This window comes from Phoenix dactylifera, chromosome 8 (genome assembly GCF_009389715.1).
Source record: "Phoenix dactylifera cultivar Barhee BC4 chromosome 8, palm_55x_up_171113_PBpolish2nd_filt_p, whole genome shotgun sequence".
In the NCBI taxonomy this organism is placed as follows: domain Eukaryota; kingdom Viridiplantae; phylum Streptophyta; class Magnoliopsida; order Arecales; family Arecaceae; genus Phoenix; species Phoenix dactylifera.
This window is the reverse complement of record NC_052399.1, coordinates 27,067,432-27,081,956: the sequence shown is the minus strand read 5'-3', so window position 1 is coordinate 27,081,956 and position 14,525 is coordinate 27,067,432. Positions and strand designations below refer to the sequence as shown.

At 35.9% G+C, this 14,525-nt stretch overlaps 1 protein-coding gene across 1 annotated transcript; it reads right to left on the bottom strand.

The window, feature by feature from the left end:
• Nucleotides 1–304: 304 nt before the first annotated feature.
• Nucleotides 305–11,314, bottom strand: LOC103708633 (arginine/serine-rich coiled-coil protein 2). The gene is made up of 7 exons (XM_039129413.1): nt 11,130–11,314; nt 9,228–9,378; nt 4,605–5,537; nt 4,327–4,488; nt 1,028–1,119; nt 822–890; nt 305–636 (listed from the first exon to the last, which is right to left on the bottom strand). The coding sequence occupies exons 2-7, from the start codon at nt 9,364–9,366 to the stop codon at nt 484–486; spliced, it is 1,548 nt and encodes a 515-aa protein (XP_038985341.1). The 5' UTR covers nt 9,367–9,378; nt 11,130–11,314; the 3' UTR covers nt 305–483.
• Between the last annotated feature and the right edge of the window lie 3,211 nt (nt 11,315–14,525).

The following is a 14,525-nucleotide window of genomic DNA, read 5'->3' as shown; positions in this document are numbered from 1 at the left end:
CTTGATTCTTTCCTGTCGAATACAATAAGAACAAACATCATGGATGCACATACATAATTTCATGCACCTGTTATGGAATATCGTAGATACTCATGCGAAAGATTGAATCCAACTCTTTGGACTGGTTGAAGAAGGCAAGCCAGCCTGTGGAATGGATTCGAACTAGACTAAAAATATAACAGGCACTTGATGCACCCTAGCGGTTTGACCATTACCAATCAAGGGAAGGTTACTCGCAAGATGGGGCATTATTGGGTGACTGGATGTAACAATTCACTAACATTTTTACATGAAAGAACACAAATGGAAGCAGCAGGCACAACTTCATCATCCCTCTGTTAGTATTTAATATTGCCAAAGATGAACTGGGTCTACAAATGTTCAAAAGCAACCACCAAACTATTCCTCGGCACCCAAGAAGATGTGCATAAAATTGTTTACCACACACACATTTGAAGCAAGCAAAAATAGAGATTGGGATCATTACAGGCCAAGACCAACCGTCCGGCCATCTCTTCGCCGAAGTCCAGCAGTGTACTGCTTCTCCAGGTCCATCTCGAGCTCCTGTCTCTTCTCCTGGAGGCTTCCATCCTTGCTCTCGGGTTTGTGCTCTGGAATCACAGTGCCCTTCACACCCTAAAATTGGCCATAGGTATGAAGGCAACCTCAGACTCTAAAAATGTGTCAGTAGGGGTTGAGATTCTAATGAAAGGTTATAGTTTGGACGCAGTCTTGTAACAAACGATGGTTACGAGTCATCTATTCTTTTTCTCTTTTTTTTTGGACATCTAACATGAGAAAAAAAGGGAATCAGAAATTACCATGAGTTTATTGAACTTCTCCTGACGCTCTCGATCTGAAAACAGATTTAAATCCCAGCGATTGGCTGTCTGTAACATATGAGCGGACAATGAAGAAAGAGCAGGAATTGTGGTGAGCCAGTTGATGCAAATTTAATACTGCAACCAAATATTTTGGAAAGCTAAAACCCATGAACATGTAAAACAACACGGGTATTATCTGTTACCTCTTCAGCAGCACTGTTCTTTTTGTTACCCCACAGTAGCTTTTTCTTCTGGTCGGTAGACATGTATCCAACTCCTACAAGGTTCTTATTTACTGCAGTACCAAGGCAACCGATCATAAGTAAAACATTGATGAGTAAATTTTCCAGGTCATGTGAGAAGCGCAGTAGTTTGGACCCTATTACTGATCCTGTAGGGTTATTTAAAAAAAAAAATAGGAAAAGGTGCAAGTGGCAAAAGCAAGAATTTTAGAACATAATTATAGAACACAACTAGCATTTCTGGCTAAGTCCACTTCTCCGCCCACCACCTAGGCAGCATTCTAAGAACATTCGTGAAAATCGGAACAAAGAAATTGAAAAGCTAAGACAAAGTCTGAAGGAGATGGAACTGTAGCATAAAATAAAGAAAATACTTTAGGACTTAGCAAGAACTTATGCTCAATCAAACCTCCATGCATCATCAAAGCTATCGATTGCCTAATTATCAATAAAACAATTGGATCTTCCACATTCATTACCTTCTACCATTCATACCCCAAACTCTAATTTTTCCGGATACAAATATGGGGGAGAACCCCACTTATTACAGATGGACATGGTGCAAGCAAAACTCATTGACATTTAAATAAGACCATATGATTCCATGCAAAAAAAATGATAATTTTGAAATTCAAAAAAAAAAGATTGCATCTGCCATTTTCCTTGCACGCTTGCTCACTTGCATGCAATCATGCGTGGCACATCCCAACACAACTCGACCCCTTCCTTTCTAGCTATAGCACACTAGAGGTCCAACAAATTATCCCCAAATACAATGATATACAAAATATTAAAAAAAGCAAGATATAGGCCAACTTACAAGGATTTCTTAGGAGCAATTCTAACTTTCAAGCAGAAAAAATACAGCATGGTCTTGCACATGATAATACATAGCCACAAATTATTTGATGTTTGGGAAAGAAAGGCAAATTAATCTGTATATAAATATCGTAAATGCACTTATAAATGGCAATAATATATGTATTAGCAACATAGAGAAAGAATGTAGAACTGCTAGAAGCAGTTGGTGTTGGAAATGGATAGAGGGTTCTCCTCAAGTGGGATGCCTGAAATTGAGCTTCCTGCTGGGCTGAGCTGAGACATGTCATGCTTAAAACAGGTTCAAAATAAAAATGGGCTATCAGTGGCTCACCTAAGCCATCTTTTAGACTCGATCTAATACTATAAGAATATGCATAAGCTAAATATGCAATAAAATTAAAAACTACCCCAAAATGAAGCCATCCTTTCCATGTTCTCCTCTCACTGCTCGCCTCATATCCCCACTGCTACTCCTATGCTCCCCTCCATCAATTCTCTCATCCTCTTCAGTTGACCCTCTTAACCATCTACTCCATTAAGTACGAAGCTGACTAGCTTCTCTCCATCAATTCTCTCATCCACTTCAGTTGACCCTCTTAACCATCTACTCCATTAAGTACGAAGCTGACTAGCTTCTCTCCATCAATTCTCTCATCCACTTCAGTTGACCCTCTTAACCATCTCATCCATTTAAGTAACACATATATATATCGCGCGTGCGCATCTGCACATGCACACAAAAATTGGATCAAGTTAGTTCTGGCCTAACCAGAGTTCAGACCCCATTTGTAGTCTAATTGCACTAGGGCATCACAAATAATCCCCTTCAAAAAGGATTTCTTTTTTCTTTTAAATCAATTTCTACCGGATGCAATACATATTGATGACCAAGAATCTATAAAAGGTCGATGAATAGTCAGATCAACATGAAACATATTCTCGAGGATATATGTGAAGTAGAACATGTTCAGAGTTTAGGGCCAAGAAAACCCAATTACATTCTCATTATCTTTTTGCAAACATAAAATGATTTAAAGATTGAACAGAATGTTTTGATTAAGATGATAAGAAAAGTAGAATATGCAACTTCAGAAAGTAAATTTGATCCCTATCAAATGATTGTAAACAAGAATCGCTGGTCAGCGTACCGGTCAGCGCACCAAACGGCCACTGAATCGGTTCGGACCGGTACCCAGCCGGCCAAACAAGCTTAATATAAAATTCTATGATGCAGTCATAACACCATATGTACAATATGTATCACATAGCATAACAATGACTAGCTCATAATATGAGCATAGGATAGGTACAATACAAATGAGGATGTCGAATCTAGTTAATAGGCAAGTTAGAGAACCTTTATGAATAACACTTGTAACATACCAAGCAAGTATCTAAGATCGACACATGCAAACATTGATGATTGTTTCAAAAGGCATCCATATATCACAGATTAAAAATTGGAAAGAGGAAAGTAAACAAGACTTAATTGTTAAAAGCAAGAATAATTAATCCATTTGGATGGACTTGGTGTAGAATCGTTCCAATGGAGAGATGAAATCCACAAAGCTTTAATGCTTGCTGTATCTCTTGTCTATCTGGGCTTGGCAATGTTAAAATGTAACATGATTTGGTTCACTCAAGGTATCATCTTCATTTCTATCAAAACAACCGTGTGGATTTTATATGTTGAACCTTGTTATTTGAACTCTACAAAATAAAAGACAGAAGAATCTACGCAAGAAAAGAATTGCTGGAGTGGATGTATGCTTTCTGTATATAAGAATAATGGGAAGTCAGCAATATGCATCTCTTTCTGCACAAGTGTATCATATACACATTATACACTCAACTTTATTTCTAATCTTCTAATTAATTGAATTTAACAGAGAACCTTAGGCAACGAAACTGTTTGGATACAGGTGCATACATATGGCCTATGTAGTGCAATACATTCAAAAGAAAATTCGTTATAAACAAAAGTGCTTGATTGTTTATCAAATTGTTAATCTTTCGAGTGAATGGTTTTATTTGACTCACCAGAAAAAATAGTTGTATGTACAATTACAGGTTTAAACTACTCATGCAATATTATACATAATTCTCCATAAAGTCTGCTTGAAATCTTGAACAAAAGCTCATATCTGCTGACTTCACTAAGAAAAATGCAAAGCACAACATCCAACTAATTCAGGATGCATGTCCTATAACCTGTAGGAGATGTGTGCTCTGGAGAAATAGGCAAAACTAATGTTGAAACGCCTGATCAGGTACAGTCCAACTGACAGGCAACTAAATGTTAAACTGGGGAAAACCAATGCAATTTGATACAATGTTGCATGAACTACACTTAAACAATGCAAATATATTTAAAAAAATGATGATATCAGTGGAATTAAATATTTTCCTTTTTATGATACCAAATTGGAAATAAATACCACCTAATTCAGCAGCTTTCATTGCTGCAACTTTTGCTGCATTAAGATCACTTCCATCTCCAGCCTGATTGGTGATTGAGCTTGTATGTTCCGAAGTCACTGTTTCATCCATCTCTTTTACCTGTTTTAAACTTGAGCATGGCTTCTCATCCACAGCATTTCCTGAAGTTATATAACAATCAATAGAACTGCTAGATAGTTGCAAAAAATCAGATAGAGAAAGATTAAGCATCAGCAAGCTAAAAAGAGCCTTTAAAAAAAAAGAACAAAAAAATCACCTTCTGAATTACCCAGCTTAAGTCTCGTTGCTGAAGAATTTTGCCTAACATTAGAGGATTTATCTAAATGTTGTTCATATTTCCGATCTCTTTCCCAGTAACTGGACAAACTTCTGTCTTCATTTTGCCTTCCTTCCTCTGGTTCCTTCTTATATTTCTCCTTGTGCTTATCACCTTCCCAATAACTCTGCTTCTTCTGCATCAAATCCTCCTGGTCATCAATTTCCTTATTTCCACTCTTGTGAGTTTCTGCCAATCGAAGGCTACCACTGTCTCTTCCTGGAGCTGAATCTTTCACATATCCCCTCAAATCATCATGTAAAGATGAATGATCATTCTTGTAATTTCCAGGGCTCCTGTGATGGTCCTTTCTGTCATCTCGAGTTTCTCTATCTTTCTGCCGATCTCGCTCTCCACTCTTACCATGATCTCTGCTTGAGTTGATTTGTCTGCTTCCAGTGACAGCTTTGTCGTAATCTTTGTCACTATATCTGTAGTGCTCTTGGGCATCAGTTTCTCTCTCTTTCCTCTTAATTCTATGCTCCATATTTTCATACCTCTCTCTAGAATAATTATCAATATCTCGCCGACTATCTCGATATCTATCAGATACGCCATCGCGTCTGATACGGTCAGAACGAGTCTCATCCCTCAATTCTCGACCTGACCGAGAAGACCTATGATAATTCCTCTCATCCTCATCAGCATGCTTCCTATGCCTGCCATAATCCTCATGCCTATGGAAGTCACGGGAATTTCCAAATGAGTTTCTGTCAGAATGTCTATGAGAACCATGTTCTCTGATGGACCGGTAACGGTTGGATCCCCTTTCTAACTCTCTTCCATCATCTTTCCTCCGCTGATCATCAGCTATCTTAGAAAGGTCTTCCTTGGAACGGACCGGACTACGGCTCCGCCCACGTTTAGGACTTCCTGTCAACAGGACAACAAAAAATGTTAAAATCTTAATAAGAAAATGTAATATAACAAACCTGAAATAAACTAGGTTTGGGACCATATCTGATGCATCAGATAACCCTGTCAACCATTCAAACTATAAGCTGATAAGCAATGAGAATGCAAAAAAAAAAAAGAAGATTCAAGGACCATATCTGATGCATTTTCTGAATCAAGATGATGCATGTGGGTAAGCATTTAACCAGTAATCTCACCACTTCTGAATCATGTGATTGATTAAGATAGAAACCTGACGGGCCAAGTGAGACAGCACTGTAAAGGCTACTGACAGCAGCCAAGACTGTTCCAATAGTTTCAGTCACAGCAACCACTGAATCAGAATAATGCAAAGCATTCAATTCATAATTACAACATATGCTATTGTGGTTATATAGGGCCATCCTCTAAGCTGTAGCTCACATGTCAAATAAAAAACTTCATTTGGTGTAAGCTTGGAACCTACTGGGAACATCGAAAATTGCCTTCTACAACTCTATTAATTACAAAAAAAGGAATAGAGTATGAAGAGAGAGAAACCATCTTATTACAGGACTGTCCTTACATAAAGATTCATGGTCACACGGAAAAAGAAATAGCTATGCAGCACGTTTTTTTTGACCAAAAAAGATAGAAGGACAACCTTTTTAAATCTTTTTTTTGACAAAGCAAGAGTATTACAGTTGCTAAGCCATGTGAGCTAAAAGAGATGTAAAGAAATGTCACTGCGAATTAGGGACTAAAGAGAGATAACAATGTTGCTTGCCTCCGAAAACAATACTTTATCCACCTTTGGAATCATTTTGTTATCATGTTGTCCTTCAAGAATCAAGCTAGCACATGACAGCTAGATTCCATAGAATTATAAGGCGCTCAACAAATATGACCAGAAAAGATAGAATTGTAGCATGCTTACCACTCCATAACCCCTCCAACCAATAAGGACTTCAACCTCCACGAGAATTGCCATCAAGATTCAATTCAACCAGCCAAGGAAAGGTTGCATGCAAAAATATTGAGGACAAATGCCTCTGGAATGAACATTAAAAGCTTACTCCCAAGAGACTATAACCATAACCAACAAGCAAAACTGAGCTGTGATGTTAATTCTATAAAACTCTCTCAGTTATTTGCTCTTTTTATGAGTTGCATCCCATGGCAATAGAAGCTTATTGAAGCCCTTTCTTGTAAACCTAAAAAACAAACCAATGTCCTAATACTTTCCTCGGCCACCTCAAATGTTCACAATGTTGGTTCTTCACCACTTGATCCACAACAAGTGGAACAACAATGTTATTAACTGACTCTATTCATATTACTTGACTACTACCTTTTTTCCATTTTCAGCCGACAAAGCTAAAAAGCCTTTTTTGCTACCTTCCTAGCCTTTATTAACCACAAGTCATAGAAGATGTGCTGATCACATAACACCTTAGAAGAGCAACCCACCACATCATCCACTTCTCTCCAGAACTTTTGAATGTCTTCATCCAACTATCTATTGCAAATGCTATATGCAAGATAAAAGGTCTGACTCTTAACTTGCATTCATAGAAAAACTTTTGGCAGGAGTGTATTTCCACTAAAGCTGCATCAGTATACACTGACTAGTCAAACTGATTTTAAACCTTATCCTTTAAAGTTTACCTCCATATGTCCAAATTAACATTCGATAATATTAGCATCTTCTTCTCTAACAATCCTTGAATACTTTTGCCATGCTAGTAGGAAATATTTCACCCATATATAACAAGAACCAAACATACTGCTTAATCAGATAGGGGATTATGGTTGACCCTTAGATCTCAAGTCACTCTCACAAGCAAAACACTTCTGATGTGAAAGATCTTCCACTATTCCCTTGATCCATTGGAAACACACCTTGTGACAACTCTTCTAACACTTCCTTGATCCATCACATGTCCTTAGTGATAGCATTGCTCTTGTAATTTGTTTGGTTCTTCTCTTATTCCGATGGTTTTTTACTTATTTGCTGTAACCTCTACCAAAAAAAGTAAATAAAAAACACCCACCAATGGACTTCCTCATACAAATTCAGACCAAGGAAATAAAAAATCCACAATACAGTACTCGGTAACTATTTCAGTGATAAATCTTTGAAATTGGTTTTTATCAACTTCTTTCCATATTCCCAAGTTATTTCCTTGAGATGACAAGCCAAAATTTATCCTTCAATCTAAAGTTATTCTGAGACCATGTACTAGAAAAACTGCTGCATTTTCAATAATAAGAATATAACAAGAAGTAATCAAGCTAAAGGAACTTCAGACAAAGTGACAAGGCTGCATGGACAAAATCTATCAGCTTTGAACCATATCGTCAAATTCATCTACCTTTCTAGGGCGAACAATTTCAATAAAATAGAAATTTTATTGCCAACTCCAGCCCAGAGAAGAAATTTGGTCAAGGGAAAGTCCAATCAACATCTACATGATGCAAAAGCAAGAAGGGAATAAAATAAGAGGAAGAGGGCAAGCGATGCTTTCCAAAAAATGAAGACATTGGAAGCAACTAGACAGTTCTTTAACAAAAGGACTAATCAGACTATCATATACTGCATCATCACTACTTTTTCTTGATCTTAAATCCAGAAATTTAATAAAACCCCTAGTCCTCTACCTACAATATAGACTGGTACACGTCAATAATATCCACATTTCTTTTCAAAATAATCAAATGGCTTTTGCAAGTTCAGAATTTGTGCTTACATATCCATGAAGCAACTACTTCTATATTTTCCTCATTACCAGTTCTAGTTTAATTCCTTAAAAACTTAGAAAGCTGAAAATATTTCATCCCGTACTAAGGGCAATCAAAAGGTTCAAGCATTTCTAAAACCCACGAAACATTCCCTTGGAAAGTCTGGTGGTTGTACGCCAGAAGGTCTTGACAGCTTAAAATTTACCCTAATTAATTATGATGGAGATTTTGTTGGGAATGCAAGAGTGTCAAATATGGTGCTATTAGAGAATACTTAGAGAATATGAAAACCAAAATAGAAAAAAAATGGTTGAATTAAATACCATCTTAAAATTTGAAGACTAAAAATTTCCACTGTATGGTGAGGCATGTAGAAGTGTATGAACAAATAAAATTACTTTGTGTCGATATTTATTTGCATTTCTTGCAAACTGCAGTTTTGAAAAGAAAAAAAAAATGGAAAATTTATTATAAAAGATGAAGTGCCTTTTATATTTTTCTTTATTATTATGCTCTGCAGACATCTTGTCAAGACATTTAAACACATAATCATTTAGAACTTACATTACATAAAATATGTGGATTATGCATGGTTGTAGAGAACCGAATATTAGAAAGAACTGCTTGACAGAAATAACTCTGTTTGTGTCCTACAAACTAGGACCTAGGTCTAATGCATACCTTTTCTTTTCCCTCTGAGGGGGTTATAATTAGACCACTAGCAGCGCTGTAGCAGCTTATGCTCTAACTGATCACCATCTCACATCAATAAACATCAACTAACAAGCAAATATTCTAATTTAACTTTGACAATGTCTTACAGACATGATACCACATAGCTAATGGATAGCTGCTTCAACGTTAATGAAGAAGGCATTTTACCCAAATGATAAATAAAAGATGGATCAAAATATGCTACAATCCAAAAAATGAAGTTGGATAACTAACCCCCAGATGAATCTGAATCTGAATCACCAAGAGGTGAATGGCGGCGATACTTCCTATTAGCTGCGTCATTTAAGGGTCTACGAAATGAAGCCTTCACATCACATTTATCAGGGGATGGTGCTGGCACGGCAGGATCCATAAAAACCAGCACCTAAACATCCAACAATATTATATTAATCTATAAGTCAGATATCCCGTATAAAAAGTTGTCATAAAAGTAAGAAATATAATTCAGTGAAAAAACAAAAATCATGATATATATATATATATATATATATATATATATATATATATATGCTTGAAGGTACTAGTGGTTATCTAAATCAGACGCTGAAATAAATCATGTATACCAACTTACCATAACAGCATTGAATAAAGAAAACAACAAGTACATGTATTGTTCTCCAATCCACATATGCCAGATCATAGTCATGGTTTAAGAGTTTCTCAGTAATCCCCTTTACTTAGAACAAGATTATATTTTTAAATAATAAAAAGTTAATATATTTGGTTATGAATCAAAATGCACAGTTCTAACTAGGTTTGTTAAAAAATGTCATTCGAAAGATCTAACTAATGAATTAGATAGATCATCACATAAATGGATAATTCCCTCTACGCATAGCATTCAGGGTCTGCAGTCCCTTAATACTGCACATAAACCAATTGGTTACAAGATCACTTGAAGAAGCAACTCCTCTAGATTATTGGCCTTGAGATATAGAACATTATACAATTAAATAAATCACTGGAAACCCAACATTCATTTTCCTTTGCACAATTAAAGCACAGCAGAGTAGTTATGCCAACATGTTTGATGCATAGAAAATTGAAGATCCAAGAATTCCTGTCTTTTCTCATAGCAGATAAGAACTGAAACCACGTTATCAATACTGAATGGTTATAAGATCCTAAGATTTCTGAAGCCCAATAATCTGATTTTCTTCAAAAATGTCATGCTTCATCATATCATGTTTTCCTTCTGTTTTGGACAACAGTTGATGAAGTTTAAGCCTATTTCGTTGCTTGCCTTCCCTATCAGGGAATACACAATCTCCGAGAAGCCCATAAAGCCTTCACAGTATAGAAAAAAAAAAAATCCATTCTAGCGGATGTAGAGTGAATCCACACTATACCAGCACTCTCCTTATATTGTTAGTATAAGATCCAACAGATAACTTAGTCAAAGCATCACAAATTTTGTGAACATGCTAAAACTTCATTCCACGCAGATGAAACACCACATGATTTCACCCTTTGATGTTTCTACAAGAGATGAAGCACTGGTATTTATGTTTTTTATGTTATTAAATAAAAATAAGTTTGCTCTGACTACAGGGAAAAAAAAAAAAAAAGGCATGACAAATCAAGCATCCCAGCTTCCGCACCTTAATTTCATCCCCTTTCTTTTAGCTTTATTTTTTGGGGGAAAAAGAGAACGAAAGAAAGAAAGATCTTTTCTTCCTAACTTGTAAATAGAAGCCAAAAAATTCCTTTTGGGACAAGAAACCCTAATTTGGTCTATACCTCAATCTGCGTTTCCGTCTTCATTTGGAGAACTCGAAATTCTGAAAGAGCATCTACTCTTCCCCAAACACCGGTCAGACGCTAACTTTCTTATGTCAAAACTCAGTTCCACAAAAAATGGTTCCCAATTGCGAGCCTTAAAAACAGGTAAAATTTTCGAACACGATCCAATCCCAAAGTAACAAATAAATAGATTCGATCACAAATTCAGCTTAAACAACCCAACATTGAAAATTTCCAAAAAAAAAACCAACAAGAAACGATAACGGATCCACAAATCAAGCATCCAGAAACAAAATAGAACGAAATAACAACCGGACGAGAATAAAATTAGTAACAGATTAGAGACGGAAGAACGATAAGAAGAAAACCTGCCAAAGATTCGACGAAAGAACCTAGGGTTTCTTCTCCTCTCGATTTGCTTTCCCTTCCCTCCTCGGTTGGCGATCGATCGCTAGGGTCTGCGGGTCGATTGAAATGGAGGGGCACCGAAGGATAAATACCCACCGCTGTTCGTTGTCCTCTGGTTAAGTTAAGATGCACCCTTCGCCGAAGCTCGCCACGTTACAAGGCGACTTGGCCCGGTTTGACGAGACTCGAGTCGCTCGACCGGAAGACTGATGCCGCCATGGGTGCATAGCTTAAAGCCGGCAATGCAGATAACGTGACCAAATCCAACGCAACCTGCCTACTCTTGCATTTTTTTTTTCTTTTTTTTTGAATTTTTCTTTTTCCTTTTTTCCACAAATATTTCCCCCCTTATTCATTTTTCTGCAATCAGTTGTACAAAATCACAATTTCAAGTTTGAGTTTTTTTATGGCTACATAATTGTTTTCTAGAATAAATGGTCCTATAATTATTAAAGTTAGTCTTTTAATATTAGGAGACGAGAGGGCGATGCCCACCTAAAATAATATAAAATTTTAAGATGTATTTAAGTGTGAAAATAGGATGTTAAAAATTTCACCGTTTTTAAAATGTCCTATTCCATAATACCCTTATAATATTTGATTTTTTTTTTACCATGCTTTTAAAGCTCCTATTAAGCAACTTTCTTTGTTCTCAAAATGTTCTTATTTTAAAAACTATATTAGTGCGCAATATAAATATCAAAATATCACTCTCTCAGGATATTCTTATAATAATTAAATATTCTTTTTTGCTCGGAACACCCCTGTATTCTAAATTTTGTAAATGAATTTGAAGCTCAATAAAGTGTTCTAATCAATTGGACTCCTGATTGGTTGCAAAATGCAATTGAAGTCTCTTGTTAAAAGAGAAATAGAGGATTTTGGATTTGTAGACTTATCACTGCTAGAAATTGGTTTCAAATTATTAGATCTCTATAAATATGATGGCTTTCTAGCTCTTGGATAACCACTTTCTCATGTAGATGTCTATAATCTTCCATGAAGATATTGGCCTTCTATTTGCTTCCATATTACTTCTATCATGTAAATTAGATCAGACCTTCGCTTGGTTAAACCATTTTAGGCTAGGCCGGGTGATGGGTTAGAATACCTTAATATGCCATTTAATGTGGGAGCTTAAATCAAATTTAGATGGAATTTAAAACTTGACCTTTTATTGAATATAATCAAAGGCCATCAATACTCATATAATTAGCATGATTTAGCAAAATAAAATTTTCATCAATACAACTATTTATTTAGATTTAAACTGCATTGAGATATGTTTGGTACATGGTTATGTTTGGAGTTACTATTTTGTAAAACTAATTTTCCTTCTAATGTGAATTAGTGCCCCATGCATATATATGAATGTGCACTTTGGCTTGTAACGAAAGAATTCAGAGAGAAGGAATACTTTATACTATTATTTTGATTGATTTTCATAGTTTGGGAGGAATACTCTCGTGATTGTAAAATAATCCCAGCAAGTACTTAGAGATGCTATTATTAGGTTGTATATATCATTCTTCATGTTCTCGTTGCCATTATCCAAGCCTTCTTTTGAGTTACAATTCTCCTTTCGCAGGCCCTAGGAAGTGAGGTTAAAAAATATATTAGTGATAAACATATTCCTTGGACTCTTTTATCAAGATTGTTCAAGTTGAGATTTAAAATAGCACTTAATTTCCAAATCTTTCTATGATATTTAGATAAGGTTGGCCTAGTTAATAAGCCTTCTCTTTGTTCCATCTAGCTTGCTATGTAAAGTTTGAAAAATCATAACAGATAGTTATTATGTGTTGGAGATTTAATTTTGATATATAGATAGCGGCCTAGCTATTAATTCAGCTAGTTACATATATACTCCTCGACTCTCTTTCTTATCACTAACTCATGCCTCTTGGCCAAGGACTTCGCATTCTTATTGGGTTTGGGGATACAGTATTAGCTAAAATGATAACAAAGAGATAGATGAAGAGAAATAACTTCATTACCCTTCCCTAGTAAACTAGTACAACTGCTTGCTTGGTCAGCTAGGGTAGATCACTCATGATCATCGATATATAAGGATATGTTATAATTATTAAGATTAATAATTTTAATTACAAATTAAAGTTTAAAAATTCAAACTCAAATTAGAACTAATTTTAATTGTTCATCTTTCAATTGTTAGTTCCTCTACCCTTCACACATCGATCATAGGTTGGCTCTACTTTGAATTTGGATGTTCCTACGAGCTAGCAGCTGGAATTCATTTAAAGTTCATTCCATATGAATTTCATGAACATCAAAGACTAACTTAAGTTAGTCGCTAATCAAACATACATGATTAGCAAAGTAACGCCAGCCGTATGAGTTCATGTTATTACCATTCTTCCAGGTTCCAACCTCCTAATATGAGCTATGATAGAATTAATCATTTTGTTTATAGTGACCTCCTAAGATTCTCATGTTAATTAGGAACCGGATGAAGCTCTTAATGAAGAAGGTTTAGAAGCCCTAATTTTTAAGACATGACACTAAAAAAAAAGAAAAAGAGAAAGAAAAACTTTCTTCATTCTTATCCAATGACCCTACTTTCAGTGATGCATAAGCAGACAGGTGGGTAAGCACCAAGGAAGCCCAGCTATACTTTGAGTCACCATCGAGCCGAAAGAGAAAAAGAAGCCCTTCCCTTCTTTTTCCCTTGATATCATCATCATCTTTTTCCACATTATAATATATATATCGACAAACTCGAAGGACCTGGTACATTCCACTTGAATCAAAGATGAACTTTCAGAACCATGAACATCTTTAGGCCCCCTTCAAATCAAAAGAAGAATCATGGATTCACACCTGTCAGGCCCAAGGGTAGATTCAAGAAGGTGCGAGTCCTCCACACTGATTAAAAGTTGGTAGAATATCCTTCCAACAGTAGACAAGTAGATCTCGTACACAACGTATAAAAAAAAATTGAAAACGAAAAAGCTTCCCTCATCTCTCAGTTAAGGAGGTAATAGCTTCCCACAGGACTCCTTCTTCACATCAAGCAAAATCTAGTTAAATGTGAGTCTTCCACACTTATACCTACAGATTGATACAAACTCACAAAATAGCTAAGCAGAATTAAGAGAATAAATTCTCACTCATTTTCAGATTTAAGCAGCATGCTAATAGGAGAGAAAGCAAAGAAAGCAAGCGTTGTTATTGAAATAAAACATCAAGCTCTTGCTCATTCAGTCCACCTAGGTAAATACATAAAATTACACCTTGATCCAACTCTTCTTCCTCTCTTATCAAAGACTACAGATAATAGAAAGGAGAAAAACCTCTTCTTCCTCAAACTACCATTCATGTCCACCACTCGGATCACCA

What these genes read in the sequence shown, in the direction of transcription:
- LOC103708633 (XM_039129413.1), bottom strand. Translation starts at nt 9,366, where the DNA reads ATGGATCCTGCCGTGCCAGCACCATCCCCTGATAAATGTGATGTGAAG. An exon ending in AGATTCAGATTCATCTGGGG is followed by an intron (nt 5,538 to 9,227) that starts GTTAGTTATCCA and finishes TCCTGTTGACAG; the next exon opens with GAAGTCCTAAACGTGGGCGG. An exon ending in AGAACAGTGCTGCTGAAGAG is followed by an intron (nt 891 to 1,027) that starts GTAACAGATAAT and finishes CATATGTTACAG; the next exon opens with ACAGCCAATCGCTGGGATTT.